The 25,816-nt window shown below is 48.2% G+C and overlaps 1 protein-coding gene across 1 annotated transcript in view; it reads right to left on the bottom strand.

Annotated features, from left to right (window-relative positions):
* Positions 1–278: 278 nt before the first annotated feature.
* Positions 279–25,816, bottom strand: part of TDRD7 (tudor domain containing 7) — a 128,753-nt gene continuing 103,215 nt past the window's right edge. Inside the window, exons 15-17 of the mRNA XM_024203146.2 lie at positions 15,747–16,246; positions 7,673–7,833; positions 279–775 (exon numbers count right to left, since the gene is read on the bottom strand). Coding sequence (XP_024058914.1) covers positions 555–775; positions 7,673–7,833; positions 15,747–16,246 — 882 coding nt within the window. The 3' untranslated portion in view covers positions 279–554. The remainder of the gene's footprint in view (positions 776–7,672; positions 7,834–15,746; positions 16,247–25,816) is intronic.

A 25,816-nucleotide genomic window follows, 5' to 3' on the forward strand; every position in this document is an offset into this window, starting at 1 on the left:
TGTCAGGACATATGTAGGTTGTTATGCTTCTGACACCTCTATGCAAAAACAAGAATAATTCTTATATTCTGCATTCAGGGATATGATATTTCTGAAACTATCAACAAATGAGGAATCAGTTCAGATGTGATGTTTGTGTTTGTTAAGGAGGGGAATAGCTGTGAAGCAGAAATTAACAGCTTGTAAATAAACTCAAATTTTGACCAGCCTCAAACTCCATTAAGTTTGAGAAGAAGAATGAAAAAAGAGTCCAGCAAGAAAATAAAACAAGTCACCAATAATTTTTATTGATAAATAACATTTTACTTAATCTGTATTTTCACCCCAACATTCTAACACTACACTAGTAAACAAAGTGCAAGTTCTCTGAAAGTCAATTCAAAGAAAACAAACTTGTTAAATATCTTTTCACAGAACACAAGCATCAGACTTTTCAAACCTATCGCATTCATATAGTCAAGGCCATGTAAGAACAGTTAAATCTCTTTAAAAGCCTGCTACATTTTTTATTGCTAAAGAATCTGAATTAGTTGCTATAGTTTCAGAAGCAGTGATTAATTAACCTTTGAAAGCGCCACAAAATATTGAGACATAAAGTCATGAATCCATATATCAGTATCTGGTAGTGCAGTGTCCACTAAGTAGGTCACTATTTTTCGATCCCAAGAGCTTGTGCTTTCATTAACTGCTTGAATCAGCGCCACCAGTGGTTTCTTCTCTACATGGTTTCGAAACACTATTGATGCCTCTTCTGACCACTGTTTGCATTTCACTCCTAGGAAAAATATAAAGCAAATAATTTCATTTAAAGAAAAGACGGATTTACGTGACACACACTCCCAAACCCAAGATTTTTAGTAATTCTACACGTGAGGAAGTGGAAGACATTCCAAGTAGTGCTATTAAAGAAAGTGAAGCTAATAGAGCTCTGTAAAAACATTTAAATCCTTACTCTTGTTTCAGTGGCTGTTCTAGCCTCCCATGTAAGGATTATCAATTGTGTCACATTGTGAAAAAAATGGCTGCTAACGTTTCTGTAACTGTTGTTCTTTGAGATGAGTTGCACATGTCCATTCCAATGTAGGTGTGTGCATGCCCCGAGCACAGTTGCTGGAATTTTTTCCCCTTAGTGGTATCTGTCGGGTCGACTCCAGTGCCCCCGGTGCTGGATGCTCATAGTGCCAGTATAAGGGCCACACCAAGCCCAGGCCCCTTCAGTTCTTCTTACCGACAACTCCAACAGAGGGGGCGGCGGGCAGGACTCGGAAGGGACGTGTGCAACACATCTCGAAGAACAACAGTTACAGAAAGTTTAGTAACTTTTTTCTTCTTCGAGTGCTTGCACATGTCCATTCCAATGTAGGTGACTCACAAGCAGTTGCACAGGAAGTGGGCTCAGAGTTCAAGTACAAGCTGACTGCAACACTGCGCGGCTGAAGTTGGCATAGTCTTTGGCCTGTTGGCTAATGGTATAGTGCACTGAGAACATGTGCATCAAGAATCAGGTTGCTGCCCTGCAGATATCTTGAATAGGGGCTTGAGCTAGGAAAGCAGCCGAAGAGGGCGGAGATCTTGTGGAGTGAGCAGTCAGGTTAGGTGGAAGAGGGACTCCCGTGAGTTTGTAACATGCCCGGATACATGAGGTAATGCAAGATGAAATCCTCTGGATGGAGATGGGGAGCCCCTTCATCCTCTCAGCTATCGTTATGAACAGAGAACTCCCTTTCTCCTGAGGAAGGCCACTACTACTACCATACATTTGGTGAAGACCAGTGAGGTGTCCAACAGCCTGAATGACAGAGCCACATATTGTTAATGAGTCTGGTTCACAAATCTTAGGCACCTTCTGTGGCTTTGGAAAAATCAATATGTGGAAGTACGTGTCTTTTAGGTCAAGGGCGGCATGCCAATGCTCTAGATCCAGCGAAGGAATGATGGAAGCCCAGGAGACCATGCATAACTAATCTCTTGAGATAGCATTTGAGCTGCCACATGTCTAGGGTTGGTCTGAGGCCCCTCCCTTTAGCTTCTGGGGTTAGGAAGTAATGGGAATAAAACCCCTTTCCTCATAGATGGTGCAGAACCTCTTCCACGGCTCCCACCCAAAGGAGAGATTGGACTTCTTGTTCCAATAGTTGCTCATGAGAAGGCTCCCTGAAGAGAGACAAGGGAGGATGGGTGGAAAGGTGCGGTGGACAAAAATTGGCAGGTGTAACCTAATTCTATTGTGTTTAAAACCCAATGGTCTGAGGTAATATGTTTCCAGGCGCTGAGGAAGAGGGACAGTTGGTTGGAAAACAAAGGGTAACTGGATCCAGAATTGAGGGGATTGAAATATCATCCCTGAGTGTCTTGTCAAAACGAGTGCTTCAAGGTTCCTGTATGTGTAGGGGTAGAATGCATAGGCCCTGAGGAGGAGGTTGGGGCAGGGAAATCTAAACCCTAACCCCTTGTTTTTCCATCCTCCACTGGTCCTGTCTAGGAGGCCGTGCAAAACAGCATCCAGTCTGCTGAGGCCTGTAGTGTCTTCTGGATGCTGTTGGTGTATACAGACCCAGAAATTTCAGGGTTGCCTTAAGAGTCCTTAAGTTTGTGCAATTTGGCATCTGTTTGCTCTGAAAAGAACAAGGACCCTTCTAGTGGGAGGTCCTGGAGGGTTTGCTGCACCCCTTTACCCACGAGCTCCTGCACACGGTAACAGCAGTGGCCACTGATCTGGCCGCAGAATTGGCGGAGTCTAAGGCTGCCTGCAGGGAGACTCAGCCTACTGTCTGCCCTTCTTCAATGAGTGAGGAGAACTCCTATTGACGTCTTGAGGAAGCAGGTCCTTAAATTTTTGCATCACCTCCCACATATTAAAATCATAGCGACCTAGCAAAGCGTGCTGGTTTGCTATACAAAGCTATAGCCCACCCATCGAATAGACTTTCCTGCCAAACAAGTCCAGCTTTTTGGGGTTGTTTGCCTTGGGTGCTTGACCCTGATGCTGGCTGCCACCACAAGGGATCCTGGAGGAGAGAGAGAACAGAAATTCATATCCTTTAGCTAGCACAAATATTTTCACTCTGTATTTAGCCGTTGGCGGACAGAAGCGGGGGTCTGCCAAAGCGCCTTAACCGGACCCATGATTGCCTTTTTAAGGGGTAGAGCCACTCTTGAGGGACCTGCCCCTGACAAGATGTCTAACAGGCCGTGTGTCACCTCTTTGATCACCTTGGCTTGAATACCAAGTTCGAGGCCATCTGCTTTAATAAGTCCTGGTGAGCGTAGTGGTCACCTGGGGGTGGTGATGCACCGATAGACACCAGCGTCTCATCTGGGGAAGAGGAGGGGGTTAAATCTGGTTGAGGGGCCTCTGCCCCTTCCTCTGTCTCGAACGAGACCTGCGGAACCTGCTCTTGAGGTTTGGCACTGGAGTCTGGGTCTGGTTTCTCTTAGCGCAGTACCAGAGACACCCTCCTTTCCGAGGCCACAGAGTTCGAATGCCTCGAGACAGGTTCCAGAAAGGCCACTGCATGGGTGTTGGTCCCCACAGTCCCATAGGCCAGTGGTTCTCAACTGGGGGGCTGTGAGCCCTTTCAGGGGGGCTGTGGGGGTCCCTGGCTGAAGCCAGGTGCCCCAATGTTCCCTCCAGGCAACAGCCAGAGAGCTAAAGCCCCAAGCCCCGGCGGGGCAGCAGACAGGAGCTGCAGGGCTGCAACCTTGAGCCCTGTACTAAATCCCCGAGCCCCGGTGCCGCTGTGAGGCTGAAGCCCTGAGCCCCAGTGCTGCCACGGGGCCGGTGCCGTGGGCTGAAGCTGGGATCTGTGGCAGAGCCCGCCTACCCCTGCAGGGCTAAAGCTGGAAGTCAGGGCTGAATCTATGAGACCCAGTGACAGTGCTGAAGCTAGCCAACCCTCTCCGTGCCAGTGACTGGTGCCGCGGAGAAGTGCGAGGCTATCAGAGGGGTTTTCCCCACAGAGTGCTCATGGTGCCATGTGAAATCTGGGGGAGGGCTTTCTGCTGCTCATCGGAACTGGCTGTGCCGAGTCCTGGATCTCTGGGGACCCTGGCACAGGAATTGTGAGCAAGTCTCTAGCATCTGCAAATGCCTCCAGGATGGACAGTACCATGAATTGCTCGGTACACTGCCTGCTGGAGGATGGTACTTCCCATGCCAGAGCATGCAGAGCTGGCGTGGGTGCCGGGGCTGACAGAGGTAGCTGCTGTGCTGCTGGGAAGAGTGCGAGACCCACATCGGGCCGCTCTATCCCGATCCTCTTGCTGGCTTCCTTTTGGCACCAGGGATGACTCTTCTCCTGGTGCTTACGGTGCTGCCTCTTAGGCACTGGCCAGGAGGACCTGTGCTGGGATTCTTGACTGGCAGGAGGCGCACTCCACCCTGAAGCTGAAGTGCTTGGTGCCGAGTCCGAGCATGGCTCCAATGCTGGTCTCAGGTCTGCTTCCATGAGAAGGACCCTCAATCTCACTGTCTAGTCTTTTGGGGTGCAGGGTTTTAAGTCCCTGCAGATGTGGCAATGGTCCTTTCTGTGAGCTTCCCCAAAGCACTTAACACAGCTCGAGTGCGGGTCGCTCAATGGCATCGATCTGCCGCAGGAGCCTGGTGACCGAGGCATGCCCCAGCACAGGGGAGTGGACAAGCCTTGCCACTAAGTGTGGAGGCATTCAAAACACACTAACTACTAAAACTACTAGTGCTACTATCAAACTAACGAAAACTACAAGAACTATATACACAAAAAAGGAGAAGAAAACCACTAGGTAAGATTGCCTGAGCAATGAGGTAAGTTCCAGCAGCCATCACGGGCAGTAAGAAGGAACTGAAGGAAGACGGGCTCGGCGGGGCCCCTTATACCAGTGCTATGACTGAGCGGCACCTGGAGGGGCTGGAGCCAACCCAATGGATACCACGAAAGGAAAAAATTCCAGCAACTGTACTTGGGGCACGCACACACCTACATTGGAATGGACATGTGCAAGCACTCGAAAAAGAACTTGGTAGCATGCAGAAATGAGGTCTAAGAAAAGTATACATTATTTTCACCTGTGATCATCCACATTTCTGGAAGAGAAAGGCAAGTGCACTGACTCTGAATAACTGCAAGCAGTGGTCTGGATAATGTGATTATTGAACATTTTACACACATCTAAGAACATTCCTAGTAAGGCACTTTGCTCACTGGCCCCTTCTTCTGGATTCATTGACCCTCCGGCTCGTGGAAGTGGCATATCCTATAGCAGCCTTGTATTTTAGTATTTGCAAAATTGTAAACATGTTCTGAATGTAAGTTTATTTCCACCCCTAAAACCACACCATCTAATAAGATGTCTGCCACTTGTCTGAACCCCAAGGTGGCTCCATAGTGCGGAGGAGATGAGCAGTAGTATTCAGCAACAATGCATTCAGTAGCATTCAGCACAATGCACCTAGCTTTCAGGTGATGAGAAGATGGGGAAGAAGCCACCCTAAAACTGTTAGTGTAGACTGGTTACCTGCTAACTGTTCCTAACCCCTTACACAGCCGTTGATGAGTTCAGCACATTACCTCACTATTAGCTTATTTTTTATGAAATCTCTGCAGGTCACCAGGGCTACACTTTGTGGCCCATGAAGCCTAGTACGACATTCCTCACACTCAATAAGTTTGGAGACCTCTAACTACCTAAGTTCATCCCAGCTTGCATTTTGAAAGTTTGTAGCCTAACAGCGACTTCAAAATTGAAATGAGCTACTATTACTAGAAGTTTGTAGTGACTGACCCGTAAGTCTCAAGTAATTCATAGACCATGACATGACCTGGACCTGCCACGGGTTGCAAAGATCAAGGTTTGCACACTTTTTGAGGGGACCCCAAATCACTGCATGGATGTGGTCCCTCACCCCAACCTAGGCAGATGCCCAGCAAACAACAAGGCTACTGTGAGCTCCCTCCAGGCCAACAGTTGTCTCCCTGCAGCTGAGTTAGCTCCTGTGCTGAGCTGCCAGTACAATCTCTGGTTGTAAGGAAAGCCAGCTCAGCATGTAATTGATCAAAAAGAGCCAGTAAGAAGAGGCGTGCTGCACTGCCCATATTAACAGCCATAATCACCTCTCTCTGAGGGACAGGAGGAGTAAGATGGAGGACAAAGGAAAGGGAACCCATCTCCCACTCTTGTAGCGAGTGCCTTGTTCCACTGACAGAAGATACATGAAAGGTTTGGGGTAGAAAACAGTAGAAGACAGGAACAGAGGAGAGTAATGGTGCATGGAAACAAGAGGATAATGTGGGATGCAAAAGGGACAGAACAGAACACAGAGCAAAGAGACAGTATTGCATGAGAGAGAACAACAGAGAAAAGAGCAACTGTTGAAGAATGGGAGGAAAGGAAATACTGACCTAGATAGTCAGCTCCTGCTTTGGCCACACAGAGCAGGCGTAACTATCTACCTAGTAAATTCCTCAATGCCAGAAGAAACCTTGGATACCATAGGGACATGTTCAACTGGATCATATACAACCCCAGAGCAGGGGGATGGCCAGAGTGCAGCTGCATGCCAACAATAACCCTATGGGCACCTCAGCCCCTTGGCAGCATAGCCGGCTGGAGTAGTTTAGAGCAGTCTCAAGGCCACCCTAAGCTACGTGAGAGAACAGACCAGTGGAGAACCAGCTCTACGATTGGACACCCACAAACTGCGCCTTTCTGCCTGATTGCACCCAATACATACTAGGCACAGCTGAAAGTCTGGGCCACCACTTTTCAAACAAAGTGGAGGAGAAAGAAGCAACTGTAATGAAGCAAACAGTGAAAGTGGTGAGGGTTGAAAAGGAGTTGGAAATGGAAAGAAAAAGGTGGAAAGGAAAAAGCAACACATTCACTTTTAGGCAAGCAAATGTTGTTTATTTCCACTCATGCATTAGTTGTGCTTCCCTGAAGAAGTTCTGTACTTCTAAATTGGTGGAGAAGAATGGGTTGGATAGTTACTGAGAAAATAGCAATATTACTGAATACTCTAGACGCCAGAGATCAGCAACCAGAATAAAAAGAGAGAAAATTAAAATTCACCTAAATAAACTCTATTTAGGCAGGGAACAAAAAACGATTGTTGGCCCTCCACAAATCCAGAGTCTACCCTCCTCCCCCGCTCAGATTTTAAAAAGATGTTTATGAGAGTATAATGGACAATGAGAGGACAAACTTTGCAGTTAATAGAAAATATATAAACATGGCCTTCTCACTACAAACGACCTGAAAACGTAAATTTTATTTCCCTTCTCCCAGTCCCCCTTCTAGAAGTCACTTACAGGACTACTATTTCATCTGCCCCACATTTCATATTGCTTGGAATGTGGCTGTTGAGAAAGTTAAATGAAGGTGCCTTTCAGTTTTGTAATATGTGGTTAATACAAATTCTCTCCCATTAGAGATAAAAAAAAAAACAACCAACAGTGGTAATAAAACAATTACTAACCTCTCTTGTACAAAGATGAAGGGTGGAATAAAAACAATGAAAACAATTCTATTCTATTCACTATTTTGTAAATTTGCAAAATGCTATAAAACTATAAAATTTAAGTGTAGACTATGCCACTATCCTCATAGCTTTATATGCCAATATTCTTACCCACTTGATGCCCTTCTATTGTTTAGAAAATTTTATCCAACAAAACTAAAAATACTTGTGACCTACCTGCAAGCTGAGCGGTTATAGCTTGAAATGGTAGTTTTTTGAACATGTCCACTAGAGGCTGTACTTTTCTGATGCTGACAAGCTCATGTTTACCATAGTCCAACTCATATACTGATACCAACCCATTTGTCAGAATTCCTTTTATTAACACCCTGTGCCACCTAAATGGTATTTAAAAAAGAGTGAAAAAAGAAAACAAAGGGTAGATTTAGAGTATGAATCACACAAACTGAATGCAAACAAAATATTTTAACTAGAAGAATGGAAAACAATAGAACTGAATAAAAAACTCTGAAAATTTTTGTCTGAGACGGACAAAAAATTGAAATAAGAATTCAAGAGAAGGTGGGTGAGGTAAAAAATAGTTACCTACCTTTCGTAACTGTTGTTCTTAGAGATGTGTTGCTCATGTCCATTCCATTCTAGGTGTGTATGCGCCCACATGCGCGGACAGTGGAGATTTTTGCCTTAGTGGTATCCGTAGGGTCCGGTGTAGCACCCTCTTGAGTGCCAAGCCCATGTGCCGGTATATTAGGCACCGACAGCCCTACGCCCTCTCAGTTCCTTTTGCTGTCAACTCTGATAGAGGGGCAGGAGGGTGGGTAATGGAATGGACAAGAGCAACATCTCTAAGAGCAACGGTTACGAAAGGTGGGTAACCGTTTTTTCTTCTTTGAGTGCTTGCTCATGTCTATTCCATTCTAGGTGACTCACAAGTAGTATCTCTGGTGGCAGGGTCGGGGTTCAGTCTCACGGCTTGCAGCACTGCTCTGCCAAAGCCAGCATCATCATCTCGGGCTTGCTGGGTGAGCGCATAATGAGACGTAAGCATGTGGACAGACGATCAGGTACTGGCCTGGCAGATATCCTGAATTAGCACCTGGGCCAGGAAGGCTGCCGATAAAGCCTGTGCCCTAGTTGAGTGGGCAGTCACAGTCGCGGGTGGAGGCACCTTTGCCAGGTCATAGCAATAATGGATGCAGGCTGTGATCCAGGACGAAATCTTCTGCGCAGACACTGGGCGACCTCTCATCCTGTCTGCCTCCGCAATGAACAACTGTGTTGACTTATCAAACGGCTTGGTCCTGTCGATGTAGAAAGCAAGCGCCCTTTTGACATCCAGGGCATGCAATCTGTGCTCCTCTTCTGATTTATGAGGCTTCAGAAAGAAGACAGGTAAATATATGTCGTGGCCGGTATGAAACTGTGAAACTACCTTGGGCAGGAACGCTGGATGCGGCTGCAGGTTGACCTTGCCCTTGTAGAACACCATATAGGGCGGCTCTGACGTGGGCGCCTTGATCTCAGAGACCCTACGGGCGGACGTTATTGCGACCAGGAAAGAAACTTTCCAAGAGAGGAGGAGGGAGCAGGAAGCTAGAGGCTCGAAGGGAGGACCCACGAACTGCAACAGCACGAGATTCAGGTCCCAGGGAGGGATGGGATCCCTGACGTATGGGTAGATGCTTCAGGCCTTTCAAACACTGGACTGTCACGTCATGAGTGAAGACTGACTTGCCCTGGAGCCAAGGGTGGAAGGCCAAAATAGCAGCCAAGTGGACTTTGATTGATGACAAGGACAACCCCTGGAGCCTGAAGTGCAGAAGATAGTCCAGGATTGCCTGCAGCGAGGGCTACTCAGCCCGTATACCCTGGTCCAAGGCCCAGCCCATGAACCTCTTCCACTTGGAGGTAGGTTGCTCTGGTGGAGGGCTTTCTGCTACCCAACAAGACCTGATGGACCCAGGCCGAACATTCCCGTTCTTCTGCATTCAGCCATGCAGAAGCCACACTGTCAAGTGCAATGCTGCCAGGTTCGGATGCAGAAGACTGCTGTGGTTCTGGGACAGCAGGTCCGGCCAGAGGCAGCTGCAGGGGGGCAGCATGCCAAACCAGTGCTGCTGAGGCTACTCGGGAGCTATCAGGATCACCTTTGCCTTGTCCTGTTTGAGCTTCATAAGGACCTTGGGATTGGCGGCACTGGTGGGAAGGCATACATTAGAGCTCCCGACCAAGGGAGCAGAAAGGCGTCCAATCCCTGGAATGAGCAGAACAGGTTTAGCTAGGAAGTCCCCCACCTCCGGATTATCACACTGACCGCCTCCGGGTAAAGCAACCACTCGTGGCGAGAAGAGAAGGACTGCTGAGGTGATCTGCTACCATGCTCTTTGCCCCGGGGAGATGCACAGCCACCAGATGGACGGTATGCTGCACAAAGAAGCCCCAAAAGGCAGAGACCTTCTTGGCAAATGGCTGACAACCTGGCTCCACCCTGCCTGTTGATGTAATACATGGCTGCGGTACTGTCTGTCATGACCGCACCACCTTGCCCTTCAGGTGGGGCAGGAAAGCCTAGCAGGCCAGGCGAACCGCTCTAAGGTCCCTGATGGTCTTGCGTGCTGTGTTTGTCCAGCCAGATTCCCCAGCCCAGGTCCAAGGCATTGGAAACCAGGGTCAGCAATGGGGACAGGGCCGCGAAGGGAACTCCCTCCAACACCGATTCGGGGCTCAACCACCAATCCTGGCACGATCGGATGTGAACTGGCACCCTGACCACCCACTCTAGATCGTGTCTGTTGGGGATGTAGACCGACGTCAACCACGCCTGCAGTGGCCGGAGATGGAGGCGGGCATGCTGGACCACGTATGTACATGCAGCCATGTGGCCCAACAACCGCAGGTAGGTGTGAGCAGTGGTGAGCAGGCAGTTTTTCACATGGGAGATCAGATCCAACGTGGCCTGGAATCGCGCCTCTGGAAGGAAGGCTCTGGCTTGTGTGAAGTCAAGAACCGCCCCAATGAACTCTATTCGTTGCACCGACCTTAAGGTTGATTTATTTTCATTTATCAACAGGCCCAGGTTGTGGCAGGTGGAACAAACCAGATCGAGGCTCTGTTGCACCTGTTCCCGAGATCTGCCCTTGATGAGCCAATCATCGAGATATGGGAAGACCTGAACCCCTCGATGCTTGAGGTAAGCGGCCGCTGATGCCATACATTTTGTAAACACACTCGGGGCAGACAAGAGACCAAACGGCAGCGCCGTGAACTAGAAATGGCACCCTCCAACCACAAAACAGAGGAATTGTCTGTGACCTTGGAAGATGGAGATATGGAATAAGAGTCATTCAGATCAAGGGCGGCATACCAATCTCCCAGATCCAGGGAGGGGATGATGGAGGCCAGGGAGACCATGCGCAACTTCAACTTTTTGAGAGACTTATTGAGGTGCTGCAGGTCCAGAATGAGTCTTAGACCCCCTTTCACTTTCAGGATTAGGAAATAACGGGAGTGGAACCGTTTTCCCCTCATGTCCCAGGGGACCTCCTCCACTGCCCCCAGCTGCATGAGGTTCTGAACCTCTTGAACGAGGAGTTGCTCATGAGGAGGGTCCCTCAAGAGGTACAGGGAATGGGGGTGGGAAGAGGGGGCAGCTGAGAATTGAAGGGTGTAGCCCCGAGATACAAGCTCTAGCATCCAATGGTCTGAGGTGACCTGCGAACAGGTCGAATGGTAGGGACGTAGGCGGTTGAGGAAAGAATGAGGTGGATCCGGGGAGTTGACTGGGGTGTTGCTCTCGAGCGCACCCTCAAAACAAGTGCTTCTGGTTCCCATGAGGCTTCAATGGGCCGGGTTGTGCAGGGGAACGGGAGGAGGAAGGGCAGCGATGACTAAGACTCGTGTCTATCCCTTCTCCTTGCAGGGCCCTGCCAAGGCTTTGGCAGCGAGGATGGCCGGAACTGCTTCCTCACCGACTGCAGCATATGCAGACCCAGTGAGCGAAGGGTGGCCCGAGTGTCCTTCAGTCCATGCAGCCTCGTGTCAGTCTGCTCTGCGAACAGGGCCGGCTCCAGGGTTTTGGCCGCCCCAAGCAGCCAAAACCAAAAAAAAAAAAAAAAAAGCCGCGATCGCGATCTAAAAAAAGACACGCTCGCGATCTGCGGCGGCAATTCGGCGGGAGGTCCTTCACTCCCAGGCGGAGTGAGGGACCGTCCGCCGAATTGCCGCCGAATACCTGGAACTGCCGCCCCTGTCCGGAACGGCCGCCCCAAGCACCTGCTTGAGAAGCTGGTGCCTGGAGCCGGCCCTGTCTGCGAAGAGACCATTACTATCAAAGGGAAGGTCCTGGATCGAGTCCTGCATTTCCTGAGACAGGCCAGCAGTCCGAAACCAGGAGCTGCGTCTCATGACCGCCTTTGACACGACCATGCTAGCTGCTGAATTGGCCAGGTCCCACACCATTTGGAGGGAGCGCCTTGCAGCCGTCATACCCTCCTCCATCAGGGCTCTGAATTCCTGGGGCAGTGAGTCCTTGAACTTATGGAGGGAGTCCCATAAGAAGAAGTTGTACCTCCCCAAGAGAGCCTGGTGGTTGGCCACCCAGAACTGAAGGCTGGCCATCAAATAATCTTTCTCCCAAAAAGATTCAGCCTCTTGGCCTCTTTATTCTAGGGGGTCAAACTGGTTTGCCCGACTGTCATTCTCATTGGCCGACGAGATGACCAGCGAGCCCATTTGAACCCTTTGGCCGGAACAAAATATTTTTTCTCAGCCCTCTTGGAAGTGGGAGGAATGGAAGAAAGTTTGCCAAAGGGCTTTTGCTACTTTTAGGACCCCATCATGTACTGGTAGCGCAACACGGGCGGGGGTAGAGACCAAGAGCATCTCCTCTACTTCCATAGCCACCCTATGAAGCAGAGCCTGATGTTCTTTGAAATTGTCCAGCGGGCTGGCGCAGGAGGGGCCTGCCACTGCCTCATCCCAGGAGAAGGACGATGACTGGGTCACTGGGGGGGGGGCCCCCGAGGGATCATCACCCGTGGGGGAAGAGGGTTTCGGGGTGGGCGCTTGCTCCTCTACCCCAGCCTCCGAGTGCGCCACGTTCACCGAACTTGGTGCTGCTGGTTGCTGCTCTGAGGCGGTGGCCGAGGAATAGACTGACTGAGGCATCGGCATCAGAGACATGCCCCTTGCGCTCCAGTAAGGCCATTGCACCGGCTACTGGCCTTGCTGCCATGACAGCATCGTGGAGGTCGACGCAGCCTCAGGTGCCCAATCGCACCAGTGCTGTTGCGGGCTAAAGGGCTGAATTCCCTTCCTGAACCGGAGGAAACACCTTCCAGTGACCACGGAAGGGCTGTCAAAGCTTGTGTCTCATGGCTAACTGTTGCTGTGGGAGACCGGTGCCTCAAGGAGGATTGGTGCCAGGGCTGAGGGGGATTGGTACCGCAATGGAGACCGCTCCCACTGCCTGGGAGACAGGGATCTGCACTGAGGAGACCGCCAGTGGGATGATGATCGGTGCCGGCAATATGGTGACCGGTGCCTTCCTCTAGGTGACCTGCGTCGGGAGGGCAGAGACCGTGAGCACAATGCCGGCAATTTAAGATGCCCCAGAGAAGACCGAGACCTGGGGCGTAGAGACGGAGAGCGCTGTCTTGTCTCCGGAGACCGAAGTCATTTGCCCGCCCTCTGGGGGGTCTTTACGGCTGGTTTGCCCTCACCGGGAACCTTTGCGGTGACCTGCGACACATGCAGTGCCAGCGACGCTAGTAGAGGCCTCTGCTCTCTGGGCACAAGGAGAGCCTGGGAAGGCATCGGCACTGCCACCAATCTGGGTCCCTTACTGCTCCCTGGAGTCTTTGGCAGATCCCTCGGGGAACTAGGGGGCCCCACCGGGGGGAGGGGTCCCCATGTAGCTCCGGTGTGGGCTGTCAGCCCTTCTTGCTCGGTGCTCGGGCAGGTTCCAACGCCAGGCATAGAGCAGCCCTCAAACAGATGTCTCGCGCTTTCTGAGTTCGGGGATTAAAGTTCTTACAGATGCGACACTTCTCCTTCACATGTGATTCCCCCAAGCATTTGAAGCAGCTGATATGGGGGTCACTATTATGCATAGGCCTGTTACAGTCAGAGCAGGGCTTAAAACCCGGAGACCGGAGCATGCCCCGCAGGGACTCTGTCTCTAACTACATTACTTAACTATTTACTAATTAACTACTGTAAACAAACTATTTACAAGGCCTTAAGGCTCGAAGACTGAAGTAGAAGAACCTCAAGCTCTTGTGAGGCAAGGGAAAGGTGGTCCGACTAACCACCACGGGTGGTAAGAAGGAACGGAGAGGGCGTAGGGCCAGTGGCACCTAATATACTGACGCACTGGCATTGCACTCAAGAGGGTGCTAAAGCGGACCCTACAGATACCGCTAAGGCAAAAATCTCATGGCATTGACATGAGCAAGCACACAAAGATGATGATGATGATCTTTTATTGGTCCTTCTTCAGGTCTGAGCTGTATAAGAGCTCTGTGTGGTTCAAAAAGTCTTGTCTCTTTCACCAACAGAAGTTGATCCAGTAAAAGATATTACCTCACCCACCCTGACTCTCTAATACACTGGGACTAACACAGCTACAAACAAAACGGCAAACATGAAATAAGAATTGTTTTATAATTTCTGGAGTCCCCCTCTTCCCTTTACTCCCTCCCTCACTGGAAAAAGAGGGAAGAGAGAACAATAGAAAAACGTGGTAAAGCGGGTGTTTGGGGAGGAAAGAAATGAACACTGTCTACCCCTTTCTTTTTTGGTTTGGAATTAAAAAAAAAAATATGGAGGAGGAATAGAAAAGATCCAAATCCAAAAATTGAAAAATAAATTTGAAAAAAAGTTTGTTTTACAATTTTCTATTGAAAAAAAATGTAGAAAAACCCATTTTTCAAAGAGGAAAATCTGAAAACTTTTGATCAGTTCTAGGAAACAAGTACACACATTACCTAGCCAGTATCAAAATGTTACAGTGGTATCATGGCAGAGGTGAATTTTAAGGAGTGATTTGAATGACGAAACAGAGGCTTTGCAGACATTTACAAGGAGCTCCATGGGCAGGAGTTTCAGGCTGTTTTGCTGGCCAGGGTGGAGAATGTTTTTGGTGATCCCCACTGAATGGCAGAGCAAAGAACCACCCACAGCTAGCCAATCAGCACTCCCAGGGTGCCCAGGGTCACTGACCTGCCCTCCCTGGGGCAGCACAGGAATGCAAAGGAGACACCGTGGAAGAACCCTCATGTACAACAACAGTTAAACTGTTCAAGCAGCACAGATGGGCACTGACTGCTTTATGTCATACAGGAAATGATGGGTAACATTTTTAGCAGTACTTAAATGTTTTCACATTTTTTCAAAAAGTGACTGGCTAAGTTTCAATGAATGTCAATGGGACTTAAGTAAAAAGCTTTAAAGTGCCTAATAGCTAGGATACAGGTAAGTCACGAAGGGCCCTAAAAGGGAAAAACAAGTATGAGGTTGAAAAGGGGGAGCCAGTGGAAGGGGAAGGACATAGATGAAATAACAAGGCAGAAAGATTTCTGACTGATGATTTAGATGAATGAAAATGAACCCATCACAAGAGCTCTAGGCACATGTACAAGATGACTTTTGAAGACTCCCCAACATGTATTCTGGCACAGTAGTAGAATCTGTATGAATTGTTCTTCCGCTAACTTTTACCTGCCTTTTAAATGCTCAGATTGTAATTGTGTGCAACACTACTACTTTAAACAGAGATTTTGGTATGGTATAGTTAAATTAAAATAGCCATTTGACGGAAACAGTTGTGACGAAAAAATCGTATACTCACAGTGATAAATAACTAGCAACCAAGGGGCAAACAATTTGCATGTAAATTTACTGCTGGCAAAAAAGTGCTTGACTGAAAGACCTGTGGCTAAACTGAGAGCGTCACATCAGGTACAGCAGGAATAGAAGCAGTGTTTCAATCATTGAGTTCTAACTGTGACCTGGAGGCAAGTAGAGTCTACAACCTCATTCACCCCCCTTGGTCTCAGATTACTGACAATCCGAAATGTGGACACTTTCCCTTGTCAACTGGAATGAGGCCAAACATTACCTAGAAATGCATAATTCACATTAATCTAACCCTGAGAAGATTGAGCACCAATTAAGATTTCTCTGTGCATATCTCTAGTGCTAGTGCTGGGCATTTGGACCCTGCAAGTATCACCGTAGACAACAGCCTGCCTCAAGATAATACGTATCTTTTATGAAAGCATCTACTTACTTATTTTCCACTTTAGCAGCATATAGATTGTTCTTCTTAACGGCAATGGGTCTCTCCTCTGCCATGCTGTAGTACAGAATCATTTCTTCCATGAGGACTTCTAGGTTGTGGATCTCTTGCCAAGGCTGGACGACAAAGTGACCAGGGTGGCAGGCCACTGAAATGTAGACATCCATGTGCTCACCAGGTTTCGGTAAGGGTAGAAGAGGTGGCATGTCAAGAGTAGGCACCACACTGCTGGGTTCTGGAGCAGGCTTGATTGACCCCATGAGGCTTTTTTTGAGGCCTAGGCCAATTAATTCTGGAGCAAGGATAGTATCACTTTTCCCTTTCATAGGACTAGCGCCACTGGGTGCAACACTCAAGAAGACATCTTTCTGATGCTTCCATAAGTCTGCATTAGTGATCTGCCGATTGATGCTCCGATCGGGGTCTGGGAAGTTCTTGGGAGTAAACAAGTAAATATATGCAATTCCCTTTGAGTCATCCAGTTTAGCAACCTTTAAAGGGAAGAAATAAAGTAAACTATTATGAAATGCATCTGCATCTTTAATTTTGTAGGACCCAAGATTAAAGCTTTTTACGGGAGGAAAAACTGGAATGGTTATGTTAACAGTAATCTATTTCAAAATAAAAATATTTTCAAAGACTTGGCACAAATAGTTTATTGTTAAGGTAAAGCTAACAAAATATGTGGACAAAGTACAGCAAGTACAGCAAACTGCTCAATATGGAAGAGTAGTAGCAACACCATCATTGAGGTTGGGCTAGGGTGACCAGACAGCAAATGTGAAAAATCGGAACAGGGGGTGGAGGGGGTAATAGGAGCCTACATAAGAAAAAGACCCCGAAATCGGGACTGTTCCTATAAAAATCGGGACATCTGGTCACCCTAGGTTGGACTCCATTTTGCACTTACTGCAAGAGTTCAACCTCTGAGTTTTGTATGGAAAATGTGTGTCTGCCCCAAATTTACAGTACAATCTCAGAGTTTAGCATTTTCAAGTAAATCTGTTAGTTTGAGTTCTAAACAATTAAAAATTGACCTTAAAGGTCTCATTTTGAGTCTCAGTTTTTCAGACCCCCTGCCTAAAAGCCAGACTGCAGAAAGTTAGAAGTTTGTATTTAGTGCTAGCTCAACATGTTAATTAAAAAAAAATATTAGTATTCATTATAAGGGACTCCTTCCATGCAACAGCTAAACAGAGAACATGGTATGAGTTGGCTGCAATCATTCTCTGACAAGGTACGTGGGAGCCTTTCTGAACAGTTATGGGGAGGCACAGTGCTGTATTTTGTCATCTGCCCCCACTTATGTCCCCAGTAATGTTCCCTACACCCAAATGGGCGGTTGCTAGTGCATAGGGAACCACTTTTGCTACTCTTCAGGCATTTCTATTGAGATCTTCGACAAAGGAAACGGAGAGAAATCTTGTCTGCTTGTGGTGGTGCTGGAATGTTGGCATCCCCCTTAGGGAAGAATTAAAGTTATGATGTTCCCAGACATATGGTGGTTGTGCATCTGTGTAGCAGAGTAGAAGGCCCACACTGTTGTCTGAACTTTTCAATTCCTTACTTTTTAGGTTGTGTGTTAGGATTTTGTGTATACTTAACATACACTGTTTGGTGTGTTTCTGTCTTAACATAAATATTATTGACCGTAACACTATATATACCAACACATGGTGCAACTTCACATCAAGAACTTCAGGGAAATTAGTAAATTTTTATAATCACTAGAAGTCTCAAGAATGCTGTAAAACTGAATTATTAAAAGCTACTTTTACCATTAACTCAGATTTAGTCAGTGCAGAAAACCAAGTTATTATCAACAGATTTCCACTGTGAATCTATGCATCTTTCCAGCTTTTTAAAACAAATGGAATAAAAGATAAGGTCCACAGGAAGTGAGCATCTTAGGAGGTCTGCAGGAAGGGCTTGGACAGAAGTCAGGACAGCAGAGGGGAATTTCCCCACGGTTAGACAGTGGAAGCCTATTAAATATAGGCCTAGAGTTTCCAAAATGGATGCCTACAATTAGACTTCCAAGTTCATACTTTGGCCCCTAAATAAAACTGCCTAATTTTCAAATGCTCTGAGAAGATAGCAGCTCCCACCAACTTAGAATACCACCTTTGGGCACCCATTTTTAAAGCATTGGTCTAATGATTTTTGCTATGTTACATTAGTAACAATAGTATTAAGGGTACAAATGCTATGGAGTGTGACTTTGGCAGTGTAGATAACTAATTTCTTACATGTTAATTCGATTTTTCAGAGACCACACATTCCAGTCAGAAAAGTGGATATTAACACATCATACTAGCAGATGGGAGACAAGAAAAAAGCAACCTATTATGGCTGCAGTATTAATCGTCTGGCCTACTTGATGCATTTCTTTAGCCCTCATGGCATATCTGGATTCTCTAGATCCTAAGATTTCATTTATAAGGCCAAGTAGATTCTAGCTTTCATGATAACAATTTCAAGGGTATCTCTGCAAGCTAAGTAATCCAAAGTAATGTTACCTTCATGAATCTGTAGAGACTGAAGCAACAGATTTTGATTCTTCTCTGTCATATGCTGGTGTAAATCAGGAGACAGAACAGTGGAAAACCACATACTCATGGACTGACAAATGTGAACAGCCCTGCCCCAATTACTCTCATTAACGTCCCAATGTTAACGCTTCAAGCATCAGCATTAAATATTTCATTGCCAGATCATCTCAGCAGATGAAATGGGGAAGGGAGTAGGAACTGAGAGTTGCTGCAGGGAGGAAAATGCAGACGGAAGAAGGGGGCGGGGGGGAGAGAAGAGACACAGAAAGGAGGATATGGAAAGAAAAGAAAGATAAAATGCACAGTCCTAAGGTTGAGCATATTTTGCCATTGGGTGATGCTGAATGCGAATTTGTTCAGAGCAAAGAAATACTAAAAGCTTAGACTGAGATTTTTAAAGGGTATAAGGGGGTTAGGTACACAAATCCCACTGATTTCTGTGGGAGTTAAGTATCTAATCTCCTTTGAAAATTCCAACCTTAGTCACTACATGAAGGCCATTGCTTCCCCTCATCTTTGTGAAAACCTCTTGATATCGCTGGGACCACATCTGGAGAAGCAGGTGTGGGGTAGGTGGTCCCACCCTGGCCAGTGGCCCTTAAATGAGAATTTGTCCCTCTGCATAATAAGTAATACACAAATATTATGGTTCACTTCTATTGTGAGTGGGGAATGAGAAAGGCTTGCTGGTCCTGCTCAAATTCTCCATTGAGCAGTAAAAATTCTAATAAAATTACACTTAAAAGAAAAAAGTTAGTACTAACTCCAAACCATAATAGTGTGAGTGTATAAGTAAATAAATATTTGGCTTGGTGGTCTAGGTTTGGAAAAGCCTAACAAATAAATAACATCTGTAGTAGAAAAAGAGCCTGAGACATAAGCCCTTGCATCAGAGGCCTGGTTTGAGGCCTGACGCCTAAACTAAAGTAGTGGTCAAAGCTTTGCTATATAAAGCAAAGTCAGCAAGAGACAGGCTGTAAGCAGGAGTCAGACTCTGCCTGCGTACACGCACACAGAGCCTGGCAAGAACAAACGCACACATTCCTAAGAAAGGCTAGGAGCAGGACACTCACACAAACGCATTTCAGAAGAATGGTACCAGAACACCCTGATACCAAGTATGGTACAAACACACCCCAAAGATAATGAGAACACACTGACCCCTCCTAAAGATAAGGTCGGGATGATAGTATAATGGATAGAGATGTTTTGATCGAACCAACATGTACAAGGTAATGGATGGTAACAACCCACGTCAGGGGGCAGTAACTAACTATGGTCAGAGGGGTAACACAACTTGTTTGTATTGGTGTACAAAATGGAGTCTCAGAGGGAATGTCTTTGGCCAGCCTAGGGGGGGGGAATAGAAAGTCACGCCATTCACTGAGCTGCATCCATTGTCACGGGTATGCATGTCTTAGTATCCCCGTAGAGTCTGCCGGATGCTATTACCGTGCTTTGTTGACAAATAAACCTGGCCGGGTGCCTTCGTACCTTAAGAGGAGGTTACTCACCCTGTGCAGTAACTGATGTTCTTCGAAATGAGTGTCCCTGTGGGTGCTTCACTCCAGGTGTTGGTGCGTCCCTGCACCTTTGCTCGGAGATTTTTGTAGCAGTACTCGTACCGGCCACGCATGCGCAGAGCCTGCCCCCCGCTCTGAGTCTCGCTTAATAGTACGCATGCATGGCCGGTCTCCTCAGTTCCTTCTCTATGATGGAGGCTACCCCAACTCCGAAGTAGAGGGGAGGAGGGTGGGTAGTGGAGCACCCACAGGGACACTCATCTCGAAGCACGTCAGTTACTGCACAGGGTGAGTAACCTCCTCCTCTTCTTCGAGAGATGTCCCTGTGGGTGCTCCACTCCAGGTGACTTAAAAGCAGTGTATCTCAAGGAGGTAGGGACTTCGGATCTGATAGGAATGCAGTAGATATCACAGCTCTGCCCAATCGTGTATCAGAGAGAGGGCCTTGAGTAAGGGCATAGTGTTTAACAAATGTGTGTTCAGAGGACCAAGTGGCTGCTTTACAGATGTCAGCCAGGGGAACTTTGCGTAAGAAAAGCCACTGAGGCAGCCAGAGATCTAGTGGAGTGAGTTCTGATGCTGGCTGGGGGGTGTAACCTTCTTCATCTGATAGCACAATCGGATGCACTGAGAAATCCAGTTTGAAAGTCTCTGGGTAGAAATAGGAGTCCCTTTGGAACGCTCCACGATGGAGACAGAGTCTAGAAGAATTTCTAAAAGGTTTGGTTCTATCCAAATAGAAGGACAAGGCCCTGCGTACATCTAATGTATGCATTGTGGCTTCGAACGAGTTTGCATGTGGTTTCGGAAAGAAGGTCGGTAGGTGTATCGGCTCATTAATGTGGAATGAGGAATGCACCTTTGGAAGAAATTTGGGGTGTAATCTAAGGGTAACCTTGTCCTTGAAAAATAGCGTATATGGTGGGTCTGCCATAAGAGCTGCTATTTCTCCTGCCCGTCTGGCGGAGGTAATTGCCACTAAAAATGCTGTTTTCATCGAAAGGTGTAAAAGGGAGCAAGTGGCTAGGGGCTCAAATGGTTGTTGTGTTAGGCAGGATAGTACTAAATGAAGGTCCCACAGAGTGGTAGGCGGTTTAATGTCTGGGTATAGGGCTTGGAGTCCCTTAAGGAAATGCTTGCTGATTGGATGAGCAAAAACAGAGGTATCATCAATTTTGTCATGAAAGGTTGTAATAGCAGCTAAATGGACTCTGATGGAGCTGAAAGAAAGGCTGGATTGCTTAAGGTCCAATACGTAGTCAAGTATGAGTGGGAGAGATACCGACGTGGGACAAAGTTGTTTAGCTGAATACCAATGTGTGAATCGTTTCCACTTTTGTAGATAGGTGGTGCGAGTAGATTGTGTTCTGCTATGTAGGAGCACTCTTTGAACTTGTTCAGAGCAATCTAGTTCGTTTTGGGAGAACCATGTAGGAACCAGGCTTTGAGGTGAAGCATGGACAGGTTGGGGTGGAGAAAGCGGCCGTGTTGCTGTGTTAGGAGGTTCGGGATGAGAGGCAACAAAATTAGTGGTCGAATCGACATTCTGGTAGGAATGGAAACCACGGTTGTCTGGGCCATGACGGGGCAATCAGGATCACCGTGGCACTGTCTGTTCGTATTTTTATCAGGACCCTGTTGAGAATCGGTATCGGGGGAAAAGCATAGAGTAAGTTCTGGTGCCATGGGATCATGAATGCGTCTCCCAGGGAATGTTTGCCCGGTCCCGCTCTGGAGCAAAAGTCGGGACATTTCGTGTTTTTCGCAGTTGCAAAAAGGTCTATGATTGGGTGACCAAGTGCAGAATATGTTGTGAATGGTTCTCTCATCTATCTCCCATTCGTGATCCCAGGGAAAGCATCTGCTTAATTCGTCCACTGTGGTGTTCATCACTCCGGGAAGATAGGCAGCTGATATCCAGATGTTGTTCGCAAGGCACCAATTCCAGAGCTTCATAGCCTCTGTGCAAAGCGAGTGGGAGTGAGTTCCTCCCTGCCTGTTTACATAGAACATGCAGGCAATGTTGTCTGTCATTATGCGTACATGGTGATTCCTGATTAGTGGGAGGAAGTGATGGCACGCATTGCGAATGACTCAAAGTTCTAGGACATTTATGTGCAGGGAGGTTTCGGTTGAAGACCATAGCCCCTGGATGAGGGATGGAGCCTCCTGGAGAAAGGGGACTCCAGAGCAGAGGTTGGAGTAAACTGTCCACCACAGTAGAGAATCTTTGACTCCGAAAGGTATGGAGAGAGGTTTGTTTAGAGAGTGCACATTCGGTCTGTAAACCGTGCCCAACCACGCTTGGAAGCACCTCATGTAGAGTCGTGCATTTTGGACCACGAAAGTGCACGAGGCCATGTGACCTAGTAGTTGTAGACAGTCTCGGGCAGTGACCTGGGGACTGTTGCGAAGTTTTGTGGCCAGTAGGCTTATGGAGTTGAAGCGGTCGGGTGGGAGAGATGCCAATCCCGTCCGGGAGTCGAGATCTGCTCCTATGAACTCCAGATGTTGGGTGGGGCATAATGTGGATTTGTTTTTGTTTATTTGTAGGCCTAGAGATAGGAAACAATTGACGGTAAGCTGCGTGAATCGGAGAGCTTCATCGAACGTTGAGGCTTTGAGGCGGCAATCGTCAAGGTAAGGAAATATTATGACCCCTTGTTTCCTGAGGTAGGCAGTGACTATGGCTAGGAGCTTGGAAAAAACACGGGGGGCCGTGGACAGTCCGAAGGGCAGAACCCTGTATTGAAAATGTGTTGAGCCAAGGGTAAAAAACGGAGGAAGCGTCTGTGGGCTGGGTGTATAGTCACATGAAAATAGGCATCCTGTAGGTCGAGGGCTGAAAACCAATCGCCCTGCTCCAGCGCTGGGATTATGGTGGTGAGAGTAACCATCTTGAACTTTTGCTTTTTGACAAATTTGTTGAGCTGCCTGAGGTCGAGGATCGGTCGCCATCCCCCAGTTTTCTTTTCTGTTAAGAAATAATGGGAGTAAAAACCCTTCCCTTTGTGTCGTTCGGGCACAGTTTCTATTGCTCCCAGTTGAAGGAGATGTTGCACTTCTTGGAGGAGCAGTTGCTCGTGAGAAGGGTCCCTGAAGAGGGATGGGGAGGGTGGGTGGATGGGTGGGAGGCAAGGAGAGGAAGGGGATGGAGTAGCCAATTGTAACAACCTCTATAAACCACTTGTCGGTGGTAATGTTCTGCCATTGATGGGAAAATGGTCGTAGGCGGTGTCCAAAAATAGGTGTACTCGCTGAAGTGGGAACGCTGTTTTCTAAACCCTCGACCAAGACTTCATATCTGCTTATTAGTTGGAGGGGGTTGAGGCGCCCCCAAAGAATTGGGACGACGACGCTGGAATCTCGGTCTCTGGCATTGCTGTTGTTGTTGTTGCTCCTGTGATCTATGAAAGTGTTGTGTATATGCGGGGTAGTGTGGACGGTGGTAAGGTTGATATCTATATTGTCGCCTTCTGGTCGTAGGGGTTTGGATTCTTAAGGACCGGAGGGTTGCCCTTGAGTCCTTCATTGAATGAAGCACGTCGTTCATGGTGGAAACAACGAATTGTCACCGTCAAAGGGAAGATCTTCAGTGGTATTCTGGACCTCTCGAGGAAAGAAAGAGGAGGAGAGCCATGAACCTCGGCGCATGATCACTGCTGTGGTGGTCGATCTTGCTGCAGTATTGGCTACATCGAGGGCCGCTTGAAGAGCGGTACGTGATATGATTTGTCCCTCGGAAACCAGAGCTGTGAATTGTTGTTTCTTCTGTTCTGGAATGTCATCAATAAAGTCCATGAATTTATTATAGTTTCTGTGGTCATATTTTGCAAGAACTGCAGTATAATTAGCAATATGAAATTGTAGCGTTGAGGATGCATATACTTTACGACCAAAGAGGTCCAAGCATTTACTTTCCTTGTTGGCCGGGGTGGAGCGGGAATACTGCTGTTTGGTCCTTTGGTTGGCTGTGTTTACTACCAACAAGTTTGGCGCTGGATGGGTAAAAAGGAATTCAGAGCCCTTAGAAGGGATGAAGTACTTGCGGCCCGCTTGTTTACAGGTAGGTAGGCTTGCAGTTGGAGTCTACCAGATGGACGTAGCAGGTTCTAAAAGGGCTACGTTGATTGGTAATGCAACCCTAGAGGAAGAAGAGGGCTGTAGGATGTCCGTTAATTCATGCTGTTGTTCAGGGACTTCCTCCAAGTTAATTCTCAAGTCACCGGCAACTCTTTAAAAAGGTCTTGGAATTTTGAGAAGTCATCCGACGATGTTGGAGGAGGGGGAAGTAAGGCTTCTTCAGGCGTTACCTCCGGCTCTACTGGAATAGGAGCAGGACTTGGTTGATCCTGCAAGTGTGACAGTGCTGCCTGGTGTCGTGTGTCATTGGCAGGTTCGTCAGGTGGTGGTGCTAGGCAGGTGTTGCGCCTGGTTGAGGTGGAGTAGCGCGTGTGTTCTCAAGGGTACGATGCCCATGGGGCCCAATATTGCCACGGTTGTGGGTAGGGCATAGGTGGTGCCATCCAGGGGTTTACACCCCAGGGGGCAGGATCCTGAGAACAGGATGAGGTAATTTTTCTATGACCTCTGTTGACTGGGGTCTGGGGATGGGAGTCTTGATACGGTGAAAAATCCCCCTGTCGTCCAGCTTCCTCTTCACTGGAGGAAGGCTGTTCAGACCCTGACTCAGCCATTGGAGAGAAGCAGGCATTCAGCAGGGGTGACTGCAGGATAGGTGACACAAACAGATCTCTTGCCTGAGTAAACTGCAGTGCTGAGTCTCCTGTGTGAGGTGAAGGCTGTGCAGGAGGAAGTTGCAGTGAGGAAACATTCCTCTGCATCGGTGTTTTGAGCCTGGGCTCACTGCCAGTCAGCCCAGTGGGTGTCGGTGCCGTGGCCGGTGCCGAGAGAGCAATATCAGCCTGTAGAGGGTCAGGCAGGTTGTGGAATGTCGGCACCGCGTCCGTCGCAGTGCCAGAAGAGAGGCAGGCAGCTGGAAGCCTGAAGCCTCGGCACCGGAGCTTTGCGCCGCTGCTGCAGCCTCAGGCGGGTTTCGCGTGGTGCCGGAGGAGCCCGGCTCATCAAATGTGCTCAAGTGGGGGAGCACAGGCAGGGAAGCTGTAGATCTGCCTGAAGAAATCTTATGTCGCATGACTTTCTTTGGTGACAAAAGTTGCCCTTTTTTGCAGTTTTTTTGTGCTTCTTTGAGGGGGGGACTGTGGCGGGCAGCGGAGCTGGAATCAGCGCCTGGGTCTGAAACGGACCCTAGGGATTTCTGAAGGAGGAGCAGTTTCAGTCTAAGCTCCCTGTCCTTCCGTGCCCTGGAAGTTTGCTGCAGTGGGCACATCTTTGGGGAATGTGGGTCTCCCCCAAACATTTTATACATTGTGAATGGCCATCTGACAGAGGGATAGCCTCCTTGCAGGTAGAGCAGCGCTTAAAGCCTGGGGAGCCAGGCATGTCCGAAGCAGCTGTGGCTGACAGGAACGAATTTTTTTTTTTTAAAGATAGAAATGGTAACTAACTATAACTAACAACAAACTAACTAGAAGGGCAATTGTAACCAGAGGAAAGAATTTCTTAACGAGTCTGCTGAGCTCCGTCTCAGGCCGGGAACGGTAGAGAAGGAACTGAGGAGACCGGCCGCGCATGCATACTATTAAGCTAGACAAGGGGTCGGCAACCTACGGCACGCGTGCCAAACACGGCACACGAGCTGATTTTGAGTGGCACGCTGCCTGCCCGGTGGGAGGAGGAGGAGGGGTGGAGGGGCCGGAACGCACCAAGCTGTGGGAAGAAGCGGGGGAGGAGGGAAGCTTGGCTGCCGCAGGACCAAGCTTCTGCCTCTTGCCCCGGCCCCCCGCCCCACTCAGCCCCCCCACCCACCGCTCTCCCCTGCGGGGGCAGGAGGCAGAAGCTTGGTCCTGCAGCAGCCAAGCTTCTCCCCTCCCCCACTTCTTTGCACAGCTTGGTGCGTTCCGGC

Source organism: Terrapene carolina, unplaced genomic scaffold, assembly GCF_002925995.2.
Source record: "Terrapene carolina triunguis isolate 2854851 unplaced genomic scaffold, T_m_triunguis-2.0 Scaffold94, whole genome shotgun sequence".
NCBI classification, from domain to species: Eukaryota; Metazoa; Chordata; order Testudines; family Emydidae; genus Terrapene; species Terrapene triunguis.